General features: G+C 36.7%; 1 protein-coding gene across 10 annotated transcripts in view; it reads left to right on the top strand.

Annotated features, from left to right (window-relative positions):
* Positions 1-18,960, top strand: part of LOC106181509 (voltage-dependent L-type calcium channel subunit beta-1) — a 38,483-nt gene extending 19,523 nt beyond the window's left edge. For 7 of the 10 annotated variants that reach the window (XM_013565892.3, XM_013565894.2, XM_013565895.2 and 4 more), the window contains 10 exons: positions 1,617-1,733; positions 5,161-5,283; positions 6,358-6,491; positions 9,123-9,208; positions 9,587-9,711; positions 10,501-10,640; positions 10,984-11,096; positions 13,081-13,232; positions 13,467-13,562; positions 13,830-18,960. In XM_013565892.3, the coding sequence (XP_013421346.1) occupies positions 1,617-1,733; positions 5,161-5,283; positions 6,358-6,491; positions 9,123-9,208; positions 9,587-9,711; positions 10,501-10,640; positions 10,984-11,096; positions 13,081-13,232; positions 13,467-13,562; positions 13,830-14,453 (1,710 nt within the window). In that variant the 3' untranslated portion in view covers positions 14,454-18,960. Of the gene's footprint in view, positions 1-396; positions 645-738; positions 1,015-1,616; positions 1,734-5,160; positions 5,284-6,357; positions 6,492-9,122; positions 9,209-9,586; positions 9,712-10,500; positions 10,641-10,983; positions 11,097-13,080; positions 13,233-13,466; positions 13,563-13,829 lie in introns of those variants that run through there. The other 3 variants (XM_013565900.2, XM_013565898.2, XM_087002995.1) reach the window with 3 other exon arrangements.
* Positions 18,961-19,011: the final 51 nt, after the last annotated feature.

The raw sequence follows: 19,011 nt of genomic DNA, 5'->3' as shown, positions 1-19,011 counted from the left end.
AGCTGTTAAACAAAACGTAGAAAAGGTATTGATATAAATACTCATGTGTATATGCTGTAAGGTTAATATAAATAACAATTAAGTATAGATTCAAAGTTAGACAATCAAATATCTTGAATTTGTATCTGAAGGACAAACCAAACTGCAATCATTGAATGAACAAGTGGATCAGAAAGCTGTTGAATCTAGTGTATTCAGGCTGTGCTGTTTTTAGCTGTTTTTTCACCTTAGTGTCACATTAAGAAGTGGCAATAGTAATGTCAGGTAGAAAAGGATATTGATGATGTTGGCAGATGGTTTCTTCAGCTTGTTTGCAGTACATTCAGCTGTGTTTATTCATACCTTGAACAGGCACAGAACTAGCAGGATTCTGTGATTGTCTGGCCGCGCTCTGGCTGGAAGCTGGCGTGGAAGTGCGTCAGCAGTATTGACCTGCTGTATGAATTTTTGATGAAACCTATGTATAGTGGCAGGTATTGATCTGACTGTGTTATTGCTCTGCTGTATAGACAACACATGCATGCACATAGACTGCTGCATTGAGAGACGACACCCACACTGCTACCAGGGTACCCCAAGATACACGGGGCGTACACAGTCAGGACTTTTACTGGGGGACCTAGTATGACACCTGGATGATCAGGGTGAGTGGTAGGAAGATCTCTCACTGGACTGGGACCAAAACCTGCTTTGTAGGGTTTCATAACACTGGCGGTAACAAAGGCTGGCCCAGTTATTTCTCAGTCTGTAGAGACAGGGGAGTTCCATTTTGAGAAAGTATGTGGCAGAGATAATGGTTTTTGGGAATTGATAGCCTGGTCTGTGTTAGTCAAACCTGTTAGTTGGGCTAGTTGTAGCCTGCTAGCTTTGTCATTATCTTCATGGTACACAAAACAACACTTTTGGTGAGTTACAGTCAACAAATTGACTTCATGTGCTTTTTGCCTCTATATAAAGTACTGGGTAGGCTGTTAGGTGGATAGAATGGCGGGCAGAAGTAGACAGTTCTATTTTGTAAGTATGCCACAGTTATTTAGGATTAAAGGCAACACTTGATGAGACTACACGAAACATGTACTTTGTGCTTTTGTTTCCAGTTTCAGGGATGTTAGTGAAAGAACTATTGTCATCTAGATAGTTAGAAAAGAACTGTGTTAATCACTGTTTTTATTTTTTGGCTGTATATTTCTGTGTTTCTATCTAGTTGGTAGTTTCTGTATCACTTCATATTATTGACATCACATATCACAAGGACTGATGGACACATGTTGACAAAATATAAATATTCTAATGTGCTATGTACATCATTAAAAACACTGTAGATGTCCTAGACATTGGATTGGTTCAGGAAAAGGAGTGGAATACTTCACCCAATTCCTTGTCCATTTACTTTACTGCTGGAAGTTGGATGCAGTTTCAAATAAATTATGACTTTCAGATTATATTTACAGTACCTACAAGAACAGCTTGTATTTAACGACAAGGTGCTGGTGGACAAATATTCAATGCTTACACAAGTTACCGACAATTTTTACTGGCAATTACTTCATTTGTATGTAAACATGACTCTGAATAGAAAACTGTGAAAATTAAGCCAGGTATTTGTCTTGTTGCAGGGGTCTGCTGATTCCAACTATAGCCAGCCATCATCTGACCTCTCGCTGGATGAGGAGAGGGAAGCTTTACGCAGGGAAAGTGAAAGGCAGGCGCTTGCTAAGCTAGAAAAAGCACGGGTAAGTAGGATTTTATTTAAAAGAATTTAAGATATATAAGTAAAGAAAAATTTACTGGATTATTGACATTTAATATAAAGGGATATTAAGTAGACAGATCTTTCCTTTCACCTGTTTTTAGAATCCTTTGCGTCATGTCTTTGGAATTGACATTTAAGCAGTGTTCATCAAGTTTATCATAATTTACAAGTGAGGGATATATATATATATATATATATATATATATATATATATATATATATATATATATATATATATATCCAGAATGTGGCTAGCAGTCTGCCTGCAGTGAGACAGGGATGTCACTCTGACATCATAATTAATTTATTTCTTGTAAAGCCCATTCCATTTTCTTACATTTTACATTTATTATATTAAAATGCTGAAGAATTACAGCACTAAAATACTTACTTGAAAATTTTTAAAACATAAATCATAAAAAACTTTTTAAAAGATGGGATTTAAGAGAATTATTTCCAGATCTATAAATAAAGGGGAGTTCAGTCCACTATTTTGAGCATAAACAATAAAAACCATCTCCATGAAATTTGGTACACTGTCCAAGTGTAAAATTGTTATGAAAGTAATTGTGACTGTGAGTCATTTTAGTTTAGTAAGTGTAATAAAAGTGGCCTCACTGCGTGGTTGGCCAGTACAGCACAAGGGTGGACCCAGAAGATGAGATATTTGTCATCCAGTCTTCTACACCTGTCATTGCCATTGTTAAAGTTGTTTGGTAGAAATAACAAGTGTAATTTTCTTTTATAATTCAATATATAGTATAAATTTCATATGATTTTACCAATTATATAGCTTTCTTCAGTATTATGGGGGATGAAGGAGGGGTATTCATTGTTTTGCTATCATATTTAAGGGGTTCGTGTGATATTTAAACAACAGGAAATAATGTTACATGATGAGACAACATGAAGTAAGAAAACCTGATTTATCATCTAAGTACAAGATACATTTTTGGATCAAATTAAACCTGAACTGGGAATGAACCTCAAAGTTTTCGCCATGTGTGTTTTCACTCCACAGCACTAGCATGGTAATGGTATTGATCAACTAGTGGTGGAATGTGAACACCAGTTGTCTGACCCTCATGCTAATTTCATAACCTTCAGATGGAGACCTGTTAATGCATCTTGCACATGGGTATTCTCCATTGAAGGAGAGAGTGTTGGGAGGGGAATGACCAGTCATTGCAGTTTTTTCATGTGTCAATAGTACTGGCTGTTAGTACTGACTGCAGTCTTAATATAGATATGGCCACTTTTAACTTTCAACATCTCTCTCTCTCTCTCTCTCGCATTTGTTTGATATATTATGAGCACAGTTATCATTCAGTCCCACACATGTTGCAATATTAATTTATTGAACACTATTGTAAAGCATCATGCCAATAAGTTGTTAAACCACACAGTGTGTATACTTGGGTTTATCTTTAATGCATGCTATGTGAATTCCTCCATATCTTTGGACAGTTACAGGATGGAAAGATATTAAAACAGTTAGCAGATGGTAAAATATCCAACCCCAAAGCAGCATTAGAGCATTATAAGGTATCTGGAGTTATGACAGAAGACTTGCCTGAAGTGGGAGTGCAGTGGATTTTTGTTCATTTTTGTCTAGACATATTTTTGTTTATCAGAATTTAACTATTGAACATAAGTGCATTTTCTTTTTGTTTACATCTCTAAAATCAAATATTTTTCTGTATTTAAAACTTTGTGTTTTTAAATAAGCTTTCTTCACTGATCTTTTAATAATGAAAAAGATTAAATGTTTTACTATACTGATAGCAAGGTTTGCATTTTCTTTAAACCTTTTCCCTGCCATAAAGACAGGCATTCACACATTTACACACACCCACACACCATACTGCTGTATAATTTAACTCCATGTTTTCTTGAACTACATTGATCAATGCTGGAATGCAGTGGGCATTGATTTCCCTTGGTCTCTAGGAATACACACTAAGTTCTAGCTGTAGACCATCTAAACCAGTTCAGAGGACCTCATACTTACATGGGTGAAAGTTTTCAGGATTATGCCTGATTTCAGGATTTTCAGTCTTCATTTTGACTGTTCTTATATTGTCTTAATGCAATGAGAAATTGGAAGCTATGTTTTCAGGATTTTCAGTTTTGACAACTTTCACCCATGTACTTTGGGGACTGATATGTTTATAAATATGGTATGTTCCATGTTTCAGGCATATATGGTACATCTGACTCAGAAAATGTTTATACAAAATGGGCTATTGAGAGAAAAAGTCATCTTTCAGCACCCATGCCATAGCTATGATTCAGCATCTCTATCCTCTGTTACAAGATCAATGTTAATTTGTTTGGTATATTTGCTTTGCACCAAAAGATTGCTCCACTTTTGAGATGGCCTATTGATCGATTTTCATGTCATCTGGATCCTCTTTATTATGCCTAATCTCCACATTGATCACCCTGGTATTGTCTGGGACAAGGTCTACAGAAGAAAGGGCTCCACTACCACTGGCCTGGTTCAAAACCTGAGGCTGACACCATTTTTACTATAACATAAACGCTTGAATTTTTACTCCAAAGTATTATTTTGTGTAAAACAAATTAAAATGATATTGGGGGTGGGGTGGGGTGTGCATATTTTTCATTTCTATTTTAAAAGGTGATTATTTTTTAGCAATTCGTGAATACCTTGCTATGCCATTGTCACACATGCTATTGTCACAGTTGTCCTCATTTTGAATTAAACAGTTATTGGTCTGTTCATAATTTGAATTATATTATATTATATTACTACCAACTGTCTGATCTATCAGCAGAACTTACACATAATTAGGATTATGTAGTATTTTTAATTTTGCAGGTCTCATGGTTGTCAATTGTAGAAACTAATTAAGATCTCAGGATAAAAGTTGGAAGTCTGTCAGTTCCATGTCTTGTTCCATCTAATCTCTCTAGTTCTATGTAATCAATATGTTCACTGTTGCATTACAGAGGAATCAGGGTATGGAAGTATCCCTGGTATTAGGACCAACACAATGCCAATATTTACTTATGTTTCTGATGCTGGTGACCTGGGAGCTACTTTTCTGTTTTTAGTATTTTATTTTTTTCTGCCATGTTTTATTTTGATGTGAATTGTAAGAATATAAGATAACTGGGGTAGCGCTAGCACTCGCCAATTTAGCCAAATGCTAAAACTGACTTAAATTGGCTAAAGAAAAAGGGCTTGATTTGACATGTTTTAGCCAAATTATAACCATTTTGGTAACAAATTGACAAAAATGTGGTGATTTGGCTAAGCGAAAAAAATTGCTAGTGCTACCCCAGGATAAGAATAAATATCAAATATAGCTTACAGTATTACAATTATTGTATCACTGAATTAATGTTCCCAATCTTTTCATATTGATTTTCTGTTTCAGTCCAAACCCGTAGCTTTTGCAGTTCGGACTAATGTATCCTATGATGGATCCTTGGACGATGATTCCCCTGTACATGGCTATGCCAGATCATTTGATGTCAAAGATTTTTTACACATAAAAGAGGTAAGTCAAGGAAAAATAAAAGCACAGTTTCTTTTATTCTTCTTTTCATGTGGTAAATATATTGCTGCTTTACTTTGGAAGTCATTGTGAATTTTTATGTAACTTAAGAAGTTAGTTATGATACTTCATGCATACTATGGTACCTTCTAATCATTAGGTGTTATCATAAGTCATTTAACAACTATATAGTAGATTTTTTATCTTGAAATGGCATTTCTGGCTGCCATATTGTATTTGGTGGCCATATTGGAATTTTCATGAATGCTTCTATATCCAAATATGCTTAAATTTCCATTATCCACAATTCTGCTAAATTTCATGGTTTTAGGTGAAAAATGCACAATTTTCACCAAGTTGCTGGACTAACACACCCTGAGCTTCAGAGATAACTTGCCACTAACCTGTTCACTATAGCCTATCTTCATCGTGTCAAGTTACCTCTGACCACATTCAATAGCCTCCGCCGCCCGCCAATCAAATTTAAAGCCCGCACTCAATGACTTATTGAACGATCTAGCCAATGAACGCGAACGAGTCAAAGCGCGCTTTGTTCAAATCCGGACCAATCAAAGATAAGGCTGAATATCAGGGACTTGCCGTAACCTGTGGGCAGCACGCAAAATACATCATCCCTCAGTAGATAATGATGCAGGGCCTCAAACTGATCTGGTTTCAATTCCGATATACTCATATTTTGCAAAGAATCAAGAGATAACTTAACACATTAATTTACGTAGTCACTCGTAGGAGACGCCATGCTTTCTTTGTGTACGGTTATGCACTCGGAACTACTCGGATGTCTCCGCACTCGACAATAACTTTGTTGTTAGTATGGAGCTTGCGGAATCAGCCGAGGATTGCCGATTGACAGTCAACCAATCAGCGTTTTCACCAAACTTTGGTGAAAAATTTTGAAACATGGATTCGATTGGCTTATATAAACTAGGTCAAACTATTTTCGTCAGAGGTAACTTGACACGATGAAGATAGGCTATAGTGAAGAGGTTAGTGGCAAGTTATCTCTGAAGCTCAGGGTGGACTAACATAACCCTATTTCCTATTGTAATTGTGTAGAAATTCAACAATGACTGGTGGATAGGGCGGCTGGTGAAGGAGGGCTGTGATATCGGCTTCATCCCCAGCCCTGCCAAACTGGAATCTCTACGGCTACAGCAGTCCACAGGAAAAGGACAGAAGCTCTACCCTAGGTAGGTGACACTAGCCACCGCCTTACATGTTTTACTTCTTTGTTTACTTGTATTGTAACACTTGTATCATAGAAAGAGTTGTAGAAAGAGTGTTCAGTTTCCAGGTCTCTATTAAATCTTGCTGATAGATAAGAGGGTGGGATAATGACCCAGCTTTCAGGTCACATTGTTGAATTATGTTTGATTGAAAAGATGCTGAAGACCAGGATAGACAGGAATTCCTGAAATGAAATGAAAGACGTGACACCTGTTCATTGGGGAAACCTCTATGAGGATAGCTTGGGTAGGCCATGACATTTATAAGTCTGTTTTTCAATGGCTTAATTATCCATGTGGCAGTCTCTATCAGAGAACAGATATTACTGTCAGGGATTTCTTGGAAACAATCACTATCAGTTCAGCCATGCTGTGTCATTTAGGTAGTATAATTACTGGTAATTAGACCCCTATTCTGGGATTCACAGGATTTTTCAGGGAAATTGTATGGTTTGGTGCATACACAAAACCAAAATATCTCTAGTGACATCTAGGGGCAATATTTATGGGTAAGTTACTCAGAATAGGGTTAGGAAATATCAGGGGATAATGTCTATGAGTAAGTTACTCAGAATACCCCAGGGTTGGGAAATGGTAATGTTCAAAATGAGTTTTGTCAACCTAGCTAATACGCAGTAACAATATGGTAAAAACTGGGGATTATACTACTATGTTGGAAATGAGGAGGTTGGTTAGCGTGTTCATTGCATAGCATTCAGGGAAACTCCCAGTGGAGTTAGTGCGCATTAACTAGGTTGACAAAATTCATTATGAATGGTGCGTATGAATAAGTTATTCAGATTGTCCCTGGGTTGGAAATATCTGGTGGTGATTTAGTTTTGATAAGGCAGGCCTACCCAACTACCAGACTCGGCACATAAGGATCCTGAATTAACCGGTATATCAGACCACACTACCCGTGTGTGTCAGATCGCATTTCGGAGTATCATACCCCAGAACAAATTTTGTAGGACAACCGCGGGCTCATCCTGTCGTGTTCTGATGGGTTTTGTGGTCCGATATACCGGTTAATTCAGGATCCTTATGTGCCGAGTCTGGTAGTTGGGTAGGCCTGTAAGGTAACATGAATGTCTTCCCAGACACCTCTTGCCTGTGTGACCTATTCCTACCTACTGGAGGATTTGCATAGGAGAGTAAAAAGCCGGTTTCTTGCAGCGATTAAGTCTGCTATTCGTACTTTAATATTCGTGGTCAAAATTTTTAGGATAGTGTGTTAGTTATCAACTTCTTTTTTAGTTGCTATATGAAAGGAGAGGAAGAAATTATTTGCTTGGTTCAATAATTGTTGGGTGTTGGTGGCGAGAGCGGGAGTCACCATGTGTTGCTCGAGCAGGAACACCTTGACGACCGAGCGGCGTGATAAAATGTAAAATACTGAGATGGATACTTGAGCGAGGTTGGCATTTATTGAAGGTGGGGTCAATAAAGACGCCCAATGGATGTTTAGCAGAGTAGCAAATGCATTATTATCAGCAGTGATATTTCAAAGAATAGTATGTTTTATGCTAAACTTCCAAAGCTTGATATAAAAAGTGTAGATGGATATTGTGTATGAACAAACAACTGAGCTAAAAGTAGGGGCTAGAAATCAGCAACAGGTGTAGAGAGGCGATCTTTTTCAGCCAGAGCCACAGGTATTTGGCTGTATTCACTGTGTGATGTGGAAACCATGTGTTTATGTTAACAACAGGAGTTTATTGTGGGTAGCCAGGTGGGCCTCTCAGCAGTTCAATCTAGGAGTGATTGGGGAAGGTGAAGTGGCTTTATCTGAAATAATGAAAGTAGGGCTGATCAAGACTTGGAGATATTTTTCCTGTTAAACATATAGAGTTAAATGTTGTGTTTCTTTCATGTGTTAAAGATGTTGCTTTATAAGATCAGATGCTGGTATGGATAGGAATTCTATGAAAAGAATGGTCCTGGCTGTCACTGACTTGGTATAGATATCACACCGTGGCAGCTCAGGGATTTCATTTAAGCAACCAGAGCCTGTTTGTTGTTTTTATTCATTTTCACATTAAGATCAGCAGGCCCTTCCTTATCTGGAGATAAAAATCTGTCTTGGTATTAAATTATTTGGTTGAAGGCCACATCACACTGAGGTGATTTTTAATAAAAATCCCACCCTCTCTGTCTCTCACTCTCTCTCTCATCTATTTAATTATGAACATTTCAGCAGTAGGGACTGAGAATTTGATCCATTCAGGCTATTGCTTGTACTCTAAGATTGCTAGTTTTGCTTAATCTTTGAAATGACATGTAAATATATATTGATAAATTATTTTCTTTTCATTCATTAAAACTGACCAGCATGTAAGGTGATTAAGAATATTAGTTATTTTTGTGAACGGTTTTGTCACCAGCATTGCCAGTAATGAAGATATTCCTCCTGTAATATTAACGAATTTGAAGCCTAATGCCTCCCACCTGCTTCAGTCTACAAGGCAATGTTCTGCCTGGGGGAATACGTGTCTGCTAATGGGATGTTGAACACCATTAGGAGAATTGGAGAAAAGTGCTGCTTTCTAGGAAAAAAGCTTATAAATAAAACACTGTTTTTATTTTATGTTTCAGCAAAACAAGCTCCTCAACCAACATAGACAACCTTCTCACCAATTCCAAGTCTTCAAACTCTCGGGGATCCACTCCTCCCACACCAGGTATACTGAACAAAGCCCCAAATAGAGAAGATTTATCATCCATAAATGGCCATAAATTTATTTTCTAATGCTGTTAAGCATATCCCCAGAGAGCACAGTATAGATTGTATCCCATTTTCAACCATGCCTGCAAATTGAGTATTGATATGTTGTGTATTATGCAATTATCATGCATATTTTACCTTTCTGTTTGTGAATCATGATATGTGTAATTCCCTTGTTCATGAATCATATATTAATATCTTGCTGACAACTTTACTCAGGTTATCAGCCAATTGATAGGATAGGCAAAATAGAAAAATTATCTTGTCCTGTTTAAAATGAATTTAAGATAAACAAAAACACATGGATTTAATTAATTATTTTCTCCCTGTTCAGGTGTTGAAGTTGAGAATGGGGACAGTAATTTAGGTGAAGACAGTGACAGCCTGGGCAACTCCAAGGCCAGCAAGGCCAGCATAACTCCTCCTGCCAAAGAGAAGAGGAAACCTTTCTTTAAGAAGGTAAACCATGAGTTCTGTGGTTCTCTAGCTAGTGTTCTTGAATGTTTATAGAATAATTAAAGGGTTTCTTACCCCTGTTTACACACTGTGCTGTACAGTAGTATGGTGGAGATGATTTGAAAGCAATTAATATGTAGTTGATAAACCGTGTTCAAGTTTAATAATTCAAAACTTTCAGGATAGTTAGAAAAACAGTTTTGTATTCTCCCATGATTCACTTTTCATCTTCACATCATATTGTTCAACTACACTTTACTTTAGTGTGAAAGCATTCTGCCATATGAAGTCATGCCTTCCATGATTTACATTTCATCTTCACATCATATTGTTCAACTACACTTTACTTTAGTGTGAAAGCATTCTGCCATATGAAGTCATGCCTTCCATGATTTACACTTCATCTTTACATTATGTTGTTCAACTTGACTTTTCTTCAGTCTGAAAACATCCTGCCATATGAAGTCGTGCCTTCCATGATTTACATTTCATCTTTACATTATGTTGTTCAACTTGACTTTTCTTCAGTCTGAGAACATCCCGCCATATGAAGTCGTGCCTTCCATGATTTACATTTCATCTTTACATTATGTTGTTCAACTTGACTTTTCTTCAGTCTGAAAACATCCCGCCATATGAAGTCGTGCCTTCCATGATTTACATTTCATCTTTACATTATGTTGTTCAACTTGACTTTTCTTCAGTCTGAAAACATCCCGCCATATGAAGTCGTGCCTTCCATGATTTACATTTCATCTTTACATTATGATGTTCAACTTGACTTTTCTTCAGTCTGAAAACATCCCGCCATATGAAGTCGTGCCTTCCATGCGCCCTGTTGTGTTTGTTGGTCCCTCCCTGAAGGGCTACGAGGTCACAGACATGATGCAAAAAGCACTCTTTGATTTTCTTAAGCACAGATTTGAAGGACGGTAAGTAAAGACTGAGCACATGTTAGGCACATAGACCCTGCCTGGTATAGTATGCTATATGATAACATATATATGTATTTGTAAACTTAACATAAGATATGCTGACTATGGTTTTATTATCTTTATCTTATGGTTCATAAATTGAATTATCAATTAAGCTTCATGTCTGGATTTAATGAGAAACCTAAGAATTTAGTAAGCAGTTTTCAAGTAGACAAAGTTTTTTTTTAAATATTATTTACGTTAATGGTATCTTTATCACTTTATGTTTTTAATAAGATTCAAAGAATATTCAATATATTTGTCACATCTTTCATGTTATTTTTATCTCTGTCTCTTACAGGATTGTCATTACCCGTGTCACTGCAGATATTTCTTTAGCCAAGAGGTCACTTCTCAACAACCCCAGCAAACGGGCAATAATTGAACGCTCAAATAGTAGGTCTTCTTGTATAGGTATGTTGCATGCTGGCTGCAGCTTTTTCTTCTTTTATTTGCTAACTTCTAGTTGATTCTTTTATCATTTACGTTGATACACATTGGAAACTGGCCTAGACTAGATTGGTATGATGAACTGTTGATGTCTCTGTTTTCATATCTACATGTGGGATAAAGTTTGTGGAGACTGGACCAGACACTGGGGGTTTATTTGGGGTGCTTGGACACTATCCATGTTAATCTTGAATGTGTAACAGCTGTTACTGGTAACACTAGTTGTATATATATTGATATTGATTTATTTACTTATAACTGATTTATGATGTTATTTTAGTTCCACAATTACACTGGGTCCATGTATGTATGTACAGTTATAGGAGTGTAGTTTCTATCATTTTAATGCTTCCACTTTTATATATGTTTTTCACAGCTGCAGCAGCTCATGCTATTCTAGAAGCTCTCACAGTTCTCTGATGACTGATATGATTGCTTGAGCATGATCAGGGGTCACTGACCTTGCATACATAGCAGTACTATGGCTGGCAGTAGTTCTCTGGCAGTCTTTTGACTTCATATATATATATATATATTCATTATTTAACTTCAGCACAGTCTCTCAAAGTAAATGATTTTATGGATAAATAAAAAGATAAAAAATTAAAATGTTCAATATGTTTTGAAAATACTGGTTGTCGTGTCAACTTGATGCATGTTTTTTGTGTTGAAGAATTGAGGCAGTAATATTTGCATTTTGCTGCACAACATTTGCTGCATTTGATTGTTCTGAAGTTAAGACAGGGAAATATTATTGCAACTGCATGTGTGATATGTATTTATAAAAAATATCTGGAATTTTTTTCCTGTACAACTTGTTTGGAGAAAGGTTGCACTTAAGTTTCTCATTACAGAGAGGTTTGTTGGTGAAAAATAAACAGGCATTGGGCACCTTGTCAGTTACTCAAGGCAAATTAAAAATAAACAGGCATTGGGAACATTGTCAGTTACTCTAGGTATATTAAAAATAAACAGGCATTGGGCACCTTGTCAGTTACTCAAGGCATATTAAAAATAAACAGGCATTGGGAACCTTGTCAGTTACTCAAGGCATATTAAAGATAAACAGGCATTGGGAACATTGTCAGTTACTCAAGGCATATTAAAGATAAACAGGCATTGGGAACATTGTCAGTTACTCAAGGCATATTAAAGATAAACAGGCATTGGGAACATTGTCAGTTACTCAAGGCATATTAAAGATAAACAGGCATTGGGAACATTGTCAGTTACTCAAGGCATATTAAAGATAAACAGGCATTGGGAACATTGTCAGTTACTCAAGGCATATTAAAGATAAACAGGCATTGGGAACATTGTCAGTTACTCAAGGCATATTAAAAATAAACAGGCATTGGGAACATTGTCAGTTACTCAAGGCAAATTTACCACTTGGTGGAATTATGTAATATGCAATAGCTACCACAGCATAGCTTGAGTTCCATTGAGTTCTGGTTTCCAATATAAAGATCTCTGTAGACTGACTAGAGGATAATCTAAGGATGTATTTATTAAATACAATTCTTGTGTTGGGCAGATAGGACTTTTATGCATATGATATTCCACATGCATAACTTTAAAGCTTTGAAAATTGATTTCAGCACAAAAAAGTAAGCATGTTTTGATATATGCCATTGAATTGGAGCATGCATTGCTCACTTTGCAATTGCATAGAATATATATTATTACATATTTGAGAAGTTTTAAGCATGAAGAACTTAAAAAGCCACACAGTGACTATTTCATGGTAATGAACAGCAGGTGGTCTCAATAAATTGGTTTGGATATTTTCTTACTCCCTGTATCTCATTACTGCATAAACTGTAGGGTTTGGGATGGTCTTGCTATTCTTCATCTTTTCAGAGCAGCTCATTTTTTTTCATCAGAAAAATAAGTATCATTTGCATTTAAATGGTCCATGTAACAGAGCTTGTTTGTCTTATTACAGCTGAGGTACAGGCAGAAATTGAGCGCATCTTCGACCTAGCACGGCACTTACAGCTGGTCGTCTTGGACTGCGACACCATCAACCACCCGTCACAACTTGCCAAGACCTCCCTCGCACCCATCATTGTCTATCTAAGAATCTCATCACCAAAAGTAAGTTCATCTTGTGCAAATAACACTGAATACTTTTCATACTTTGTGATCATGGTTTTTACTTTGAGGTAAGGCAACGAAATATGAAGACTTTGGTGTGAATTGATAGCAATTTAAAGTATTTAGAGACATAAAGCTGCCTACTCTTCATCTTGATAAACATGAATTTGAAAGAAAGAGAAAGCTTAAGTATGCTGGTGTGAGAAAATAAGTGATTTTACATCATCATTCCAGGTGTTGCAGAGGTTGATCAAATCTCGCGGCAAGTCTCAGACCAGAAATATGACAGTCCAGTCCGTGGCAGCCGACAAGTTACTACAGTGTCCCCCAGTGAGTATAACATACCTCAGCCAGGGAGGAAAATATACTACTTCTGGCTATACTGGAGGAGGTTTATGAAGATCCATATCAAATTAGGATTTGTTTCTTGATTGTCTTCAGATGAATGTCAGTTGTATTCACTCTGTGAAATAGTAGCAAACAACATGGCTAAAAAATCTAGAAATAATACTGCAGTAAATATATTTTATTTTTAAAATATTCCCACAAAATAGTACTTAATATAGAAATCTTAACTTGACTATTTGGATATTTTAGGAAATGTTTGATGTGATTCTTGAAGAAAACCAGCTAGAAGATGCTTGTGAACATTTAGCAGAGTTTCTGGAAGCCTACTGGCGTGCTACTCATCCCCCGGTTCCTGAGAGCACATCTCCAAAGCGTTTCCCTGAGCTGACCATGGCCTCCTCGGCGTCCCCAAACCTTAGCCGCCATAACACTGTGCAGGAACATCCTCGCCAATTAGACAGGCACAGGATGGACAGAATGCACAGTGGCGGCGGTGGAAGTCACGCTTCTCCAGACCAACAAAACCGCCGAGGGCACGATGTGAGGCACGACCAGCACTGGGACAGTGGAATGAGATCGCCAGACTATGGGGACTATGACCGCAAGCAGGAGTACAGTGCTAGAGATTATGATAGGGAAAGGACACATGGTGACTACCATTCACGAGATTATGACTCGAGGACTTACGACCGAGGGTCGCGTGATGACTTTGATCATGACCTCGATGCAAGAACCTTTGATGATTTTGAGGGGATGCATGGACATCATATAGAGCGGGAGCATCGTGAAGGCGGCTATGGAAGCCCAGATAGACAATATCGATCTCCTAGCAAACGGCACCCACCGGTGAAACAAGGCAGTATTGCAATCTAATTGGATGACTTTCTATGGAGATTGGATTACATAATACACCATTTTTATTTCCTTACATTGATGTCACCTTGCTCTCCTGGAACCCAGTGGTTTTTTACTCCAGTTGAAAAGAGAAAGAGAGGGAGAGAGAAAGAGATAGAGGGGGGGGTGGACAGTAGGGAGAGGTTCCAGAGTCGGGGCTCACTGTACGGAACAGTTCTTGTTTTGGTCCCTTAACCAAGTGACTCTATGGAATACCAGTACAACTTAATACACCATGAACATAATACACCACACCATGGCATGGGTGTCAAGGACATTCAGTGGAGCTCCAGAGTTCACGTGGAACACTTGGCACAGATGCAGGGCAACAGTTGCCCATGGGTGCAGAGGTTTGCTTTAAGTTTCAGAATGCATTCAGCACCAGGTATTGCAAACACATATATTCTAATGATCTGTTGGCCATCTAACACCTCCCTGTACACAGAGGTGTGGATGGTGTTTCTTCTGGCAGAACTGTTGGACATGATGAAAGGGGATGAGTGGGTATTGAGAAAATATTGTATCACATCCCTGGAAATAACAGTGAAATGTAAGACAAGGGAGATGGAGATTTGAATCTTCAATGTGGGCAGGACTTCAGCCCAGATGTTTTGAAATGATGTCAGAACATGAGACAAAAACAAAGGATCGATTTCTACTCAGTTGTTCTTTGTGTGGACCTTTTTCATTGGATAGTAAGGATATTTTGAACAAAATACCTGCAGTCATTTTGTATGCTTTGTTAAGATGTATTGGGGGACAGGATCTTGGGATGTTCAATTTTTAAAATGCTATTTTGCCTCCTGTAAAATTTGTTGCCATTCCTTGTTCTAGTTGACCTCCATTGTTTCATTTTAGCCACGATCAAAGTGAATGCTGCCTATGCATTTAAAGTGTGGTTTAACAAACACTGCAGAATTTACCCTTTGTATTCGTGTTTCTTATAACTAGGTTCTGTAAACAATATAGGATCAGTGCAATATACATACAAATATAGATATACGTATGTATAAATATAAATATATATATATATATATATATACACACACAAACACTCATGTAATCATAATGCAGGTTAGCTTGGAGAAAATTGCTTCTCTGTAATTTCTGTTGTTGTTGTCATCAGAATGCTATTTATATTATTCTGTATGAGGCATGTTAGTCTCCATCATGAGGTATGACACCAAACCATCAGGTGTTTTCCTTGTCGCTGTTCCAAGATATAGCATGTAAAATGATAAACTGTTTCCACATAGATGATGTGGAAACTGGTGGATAGTAGACATATAATTTACACAGGTATCAGTCACAAGCAAGAAGGATAGGTAGGAACAGCAGCATGTATAGGCAGTAAATAGGCACAATTTCTATCGCCTAGTACCATTTGAATTGACTACATGGCCAGCGAGAAATAGGTACAGGACTACGTGAATTGACTATTAGGTCATTGGGAGATAGGTTCAAGAGTATGTGAAATGACTACCAGGTCGGCGGGAAATAGATACAGGACTATACGAATTGTCTACCAGGATAAGGGGAGAAATGTGGCTAGCTTTTAAGGCAAACTGATATGAATGGACCTGAGATCTTTTATTAAAAAAGGTCATGGCATTAATATGAAAAGCATTTGACAAAAACAACTATAGATAGTAGCAAAAAAATCTGCAATGAGTTTGTATGGATTTACTGTTTAAAATGATTTGGGTACATTATGGACAGAGTAATCTGTAGTTGTATTACAATGACAACAAACTGTAATAGACTATAACTAACCATGCTTTCAGCTTACAATCAGCATGCTTTGAGTTCTGTTTGTGACTTGTTATCTCCTGTCTAATGACGATATATCAGATATCTTAAGCAACTCAGCTCCTGACTAAAAAGAATATATTAGTTGTCTAAGTAACTTATCTTCCATCAAATAAGAATATATCAGTTTTCGTTGCAACTCAGCTCCTGACTAAAAAGAATATATCTATCATCTTAGCAACATTCTATTTCTGTCTAAAGAGAAAATATCAGTTGTCTTAAACTTATCTTCCATCTAATAAGAATATATCAGTTTTCATAGCAACTTAGCTCCAGATTAATAAGAATATATCTGTTGTCTTAGCAACATGTCTTTTGTCTAAAGAGGAAATATCAGTTGTTTTAGCAACTTAACTTCTGTCTAATAAGAATATCAGTTGTCTTATTGTCATTGCATGAAGAAGTCAACAATATTTGGTGCTTGTCTGTAGTGATGTTGACAGTATGATATACAACACAGTATAAAGAGAAACCTGGGACACCAGTTGTAAAAAACCTCTGAATTATATAATTACATAATGTTTGGAGATGCAAACTGGATTCTGAGACAAAGTTTGCCTAACAAGGATCCTGTGGGTATCTTCATTATAAAATATCCTTGATGAGTTGTCAGGTATACATTAGCTAGATGGTCTGGTAAAGTTTGTAAAAAACAACTTCAAAATCCACAAATGTCTAGAGAACCTTGCCCCCAAATATGATAGCCTGTGCTCCTTTATATTTGCCCAGAAGTGGTTTTCATGCTATGCTCTGTGTTCTATCCTCCTTGGTGAAAGTGATCATACTTCATATATATCATGCTTGTAGTGACTGTGGTGCCCCAAGCCTGCAGGACGGAAGGCGCTATTTATTCATTTTATTGCATGGTAAATGTTTTTGTTAGAGTGAGTGACTATAATGTTCATATAAAAATTTGATTCACTAGAACTGTCGTCTTGCCATGGATGTATGAATTTTTTCTAAGAATTGATGATTGCAAAGTGTACCTTGAATTGTAAACTTTTGCATTTAATTCATCAGTTTTTTGACTGAGAGAATCTCTGGCAGAAAGGGGAGTATTATTGCATTAAATATATGATTGAATTAGTGTTGATGACTTCTGAATTATTTGTCAACAGTGCTGTCTTTCATGTCATGGTACAAAGGGAAGTCACATGTTTGCAGCATGGAATCATGGGAACTCCTGGCACTTCCTGTAGTGAAAATTAACACCATTTATTGAAGTTTATATTATATTGGAATCCCCAACAACATAACTGTGGTCAAAGCATCTCCTGGCCAGTTTTATTTTTGTGATAGCTACCCTCTCTACATTTAGCATATCATTTTACAGTGGTCAAAGCAGGCCTCTGCTGTAGTCTCTAAGTGTTACACAGTGTTTTTTATAGTTCAGTGCCTGATTTCTCTGTTCTATTGCTGTGTGAATAGGATAAAGTTGGAGAAAAAGATTGGCATTGCACAAGGAATGCTGCTCTTGAATGTTTACTTATGTTACTTAATGATTAAAAATTTTTATTGGCAGTTCATATCTTTATGTCTGGTGCATGTACTATCCTGTCAGGGCATGGAGCTGATTATAATATTTCAATGAGCTGATTATAATATTACAATGAGCTGAGAACAGTGGGGAGAGGTTGCTGTCTGGCATTACCCTGAAATATTAGCATAATTAAATGTCAAGCAGCAGCAAATACCCTTGACCCTAAAATTTACCCTATATTTTGTCTGTTTTATATTGCGAGAAGTTTTCTTCTTATTTTTGATTTATGTGGTGCACAATTTTGTTTGGTGAAAAATTTGGTCTTTAAGGTGTGACAGTGAGAAAACCTTTGAAGGCCTTTGAAGTGCAAATAGTGTTTTTGAAATTATAGAATTGTAATTGTATTTTATCTGTAGCATTGTTTACTTATATAAACGGGTTGAACAGTTCAATCAGTACCACATGTAGATAAAGATCTGATGGAGGTGTGAAGAAAAGAAGCATGATGGTGCTGAGGTTTCCCCTTTTAAGTATATATGTTATATTATTGCAATCTCCACGAGTTTCCAAAATTCATTAAAAAAATTTTGAACAGCCCTTTGAACTGGACATTTCTTCAACTTTCAAAATTTTCTTTCGTACATGTATTTAACAGTTTTCTCGTAATCCAACATTTTTGTGTCTAACTTTGTTCAGTTAGACTTCTTTCCATAGTTAGTATGGAGTGTTTTTTTAAAAAGGCCTATTTGGTCTTTTTTAGTTCTGGTCGTAATGTTTAAATCCCAATAATATTTTTAACAAGTCATTCAAGTGCAATGTTAAAGTATACCAGTTTTACATTTGTATTTTATTTATTCTGACAGCCCATATCGCTTTGTGCTACTGCTATTATGTCCTAAATGAGAGATTTTATGTGACAAGTTTCACAATCATTGATACCGTGTTTTTACAATACTCATGCATGTAGACTTTAGACAGAATGTAGCTTGAATTGTGATTTACGGCAAGGATTCTGAAGGTGTTCATTCTACTTCTGTACCTATTCACCTAAAGGCATGTTAATATTGCATATAATAGTAGTCTACTAGATTTGAAAGGGGTGTTACCCTGTTGCCTTTATGGTATTATTTTCACTAAGTATGATAAATAATATTACTCCCATTTTGTTGGATTTGTAAATAAAATTTAACTCCATTATCTTTGTCTTTTATTCTGCTCCCATAGTTTTCATTATTGTTTTAATAAATT

This window comes from Lingula anatina, chromosome 2, assembly GCF_051362555.1.
Source record: "Lingula anatina isolate TDL-2025a chromosome 2, LinAna3.0, whole genome shotgun sequence".
Taxonomy (NCBI): Eukaryota; Metazoa; Brachiopoda; class Lingulata; order Lingulida; family Lingulidae; genus Lingula; species Lingula anatina.
The sequence above is the reverse complement of the archived record's forward strand: the minus strand, read 5'-3'. Positions and strand labels throughout refer to the sequence as shown.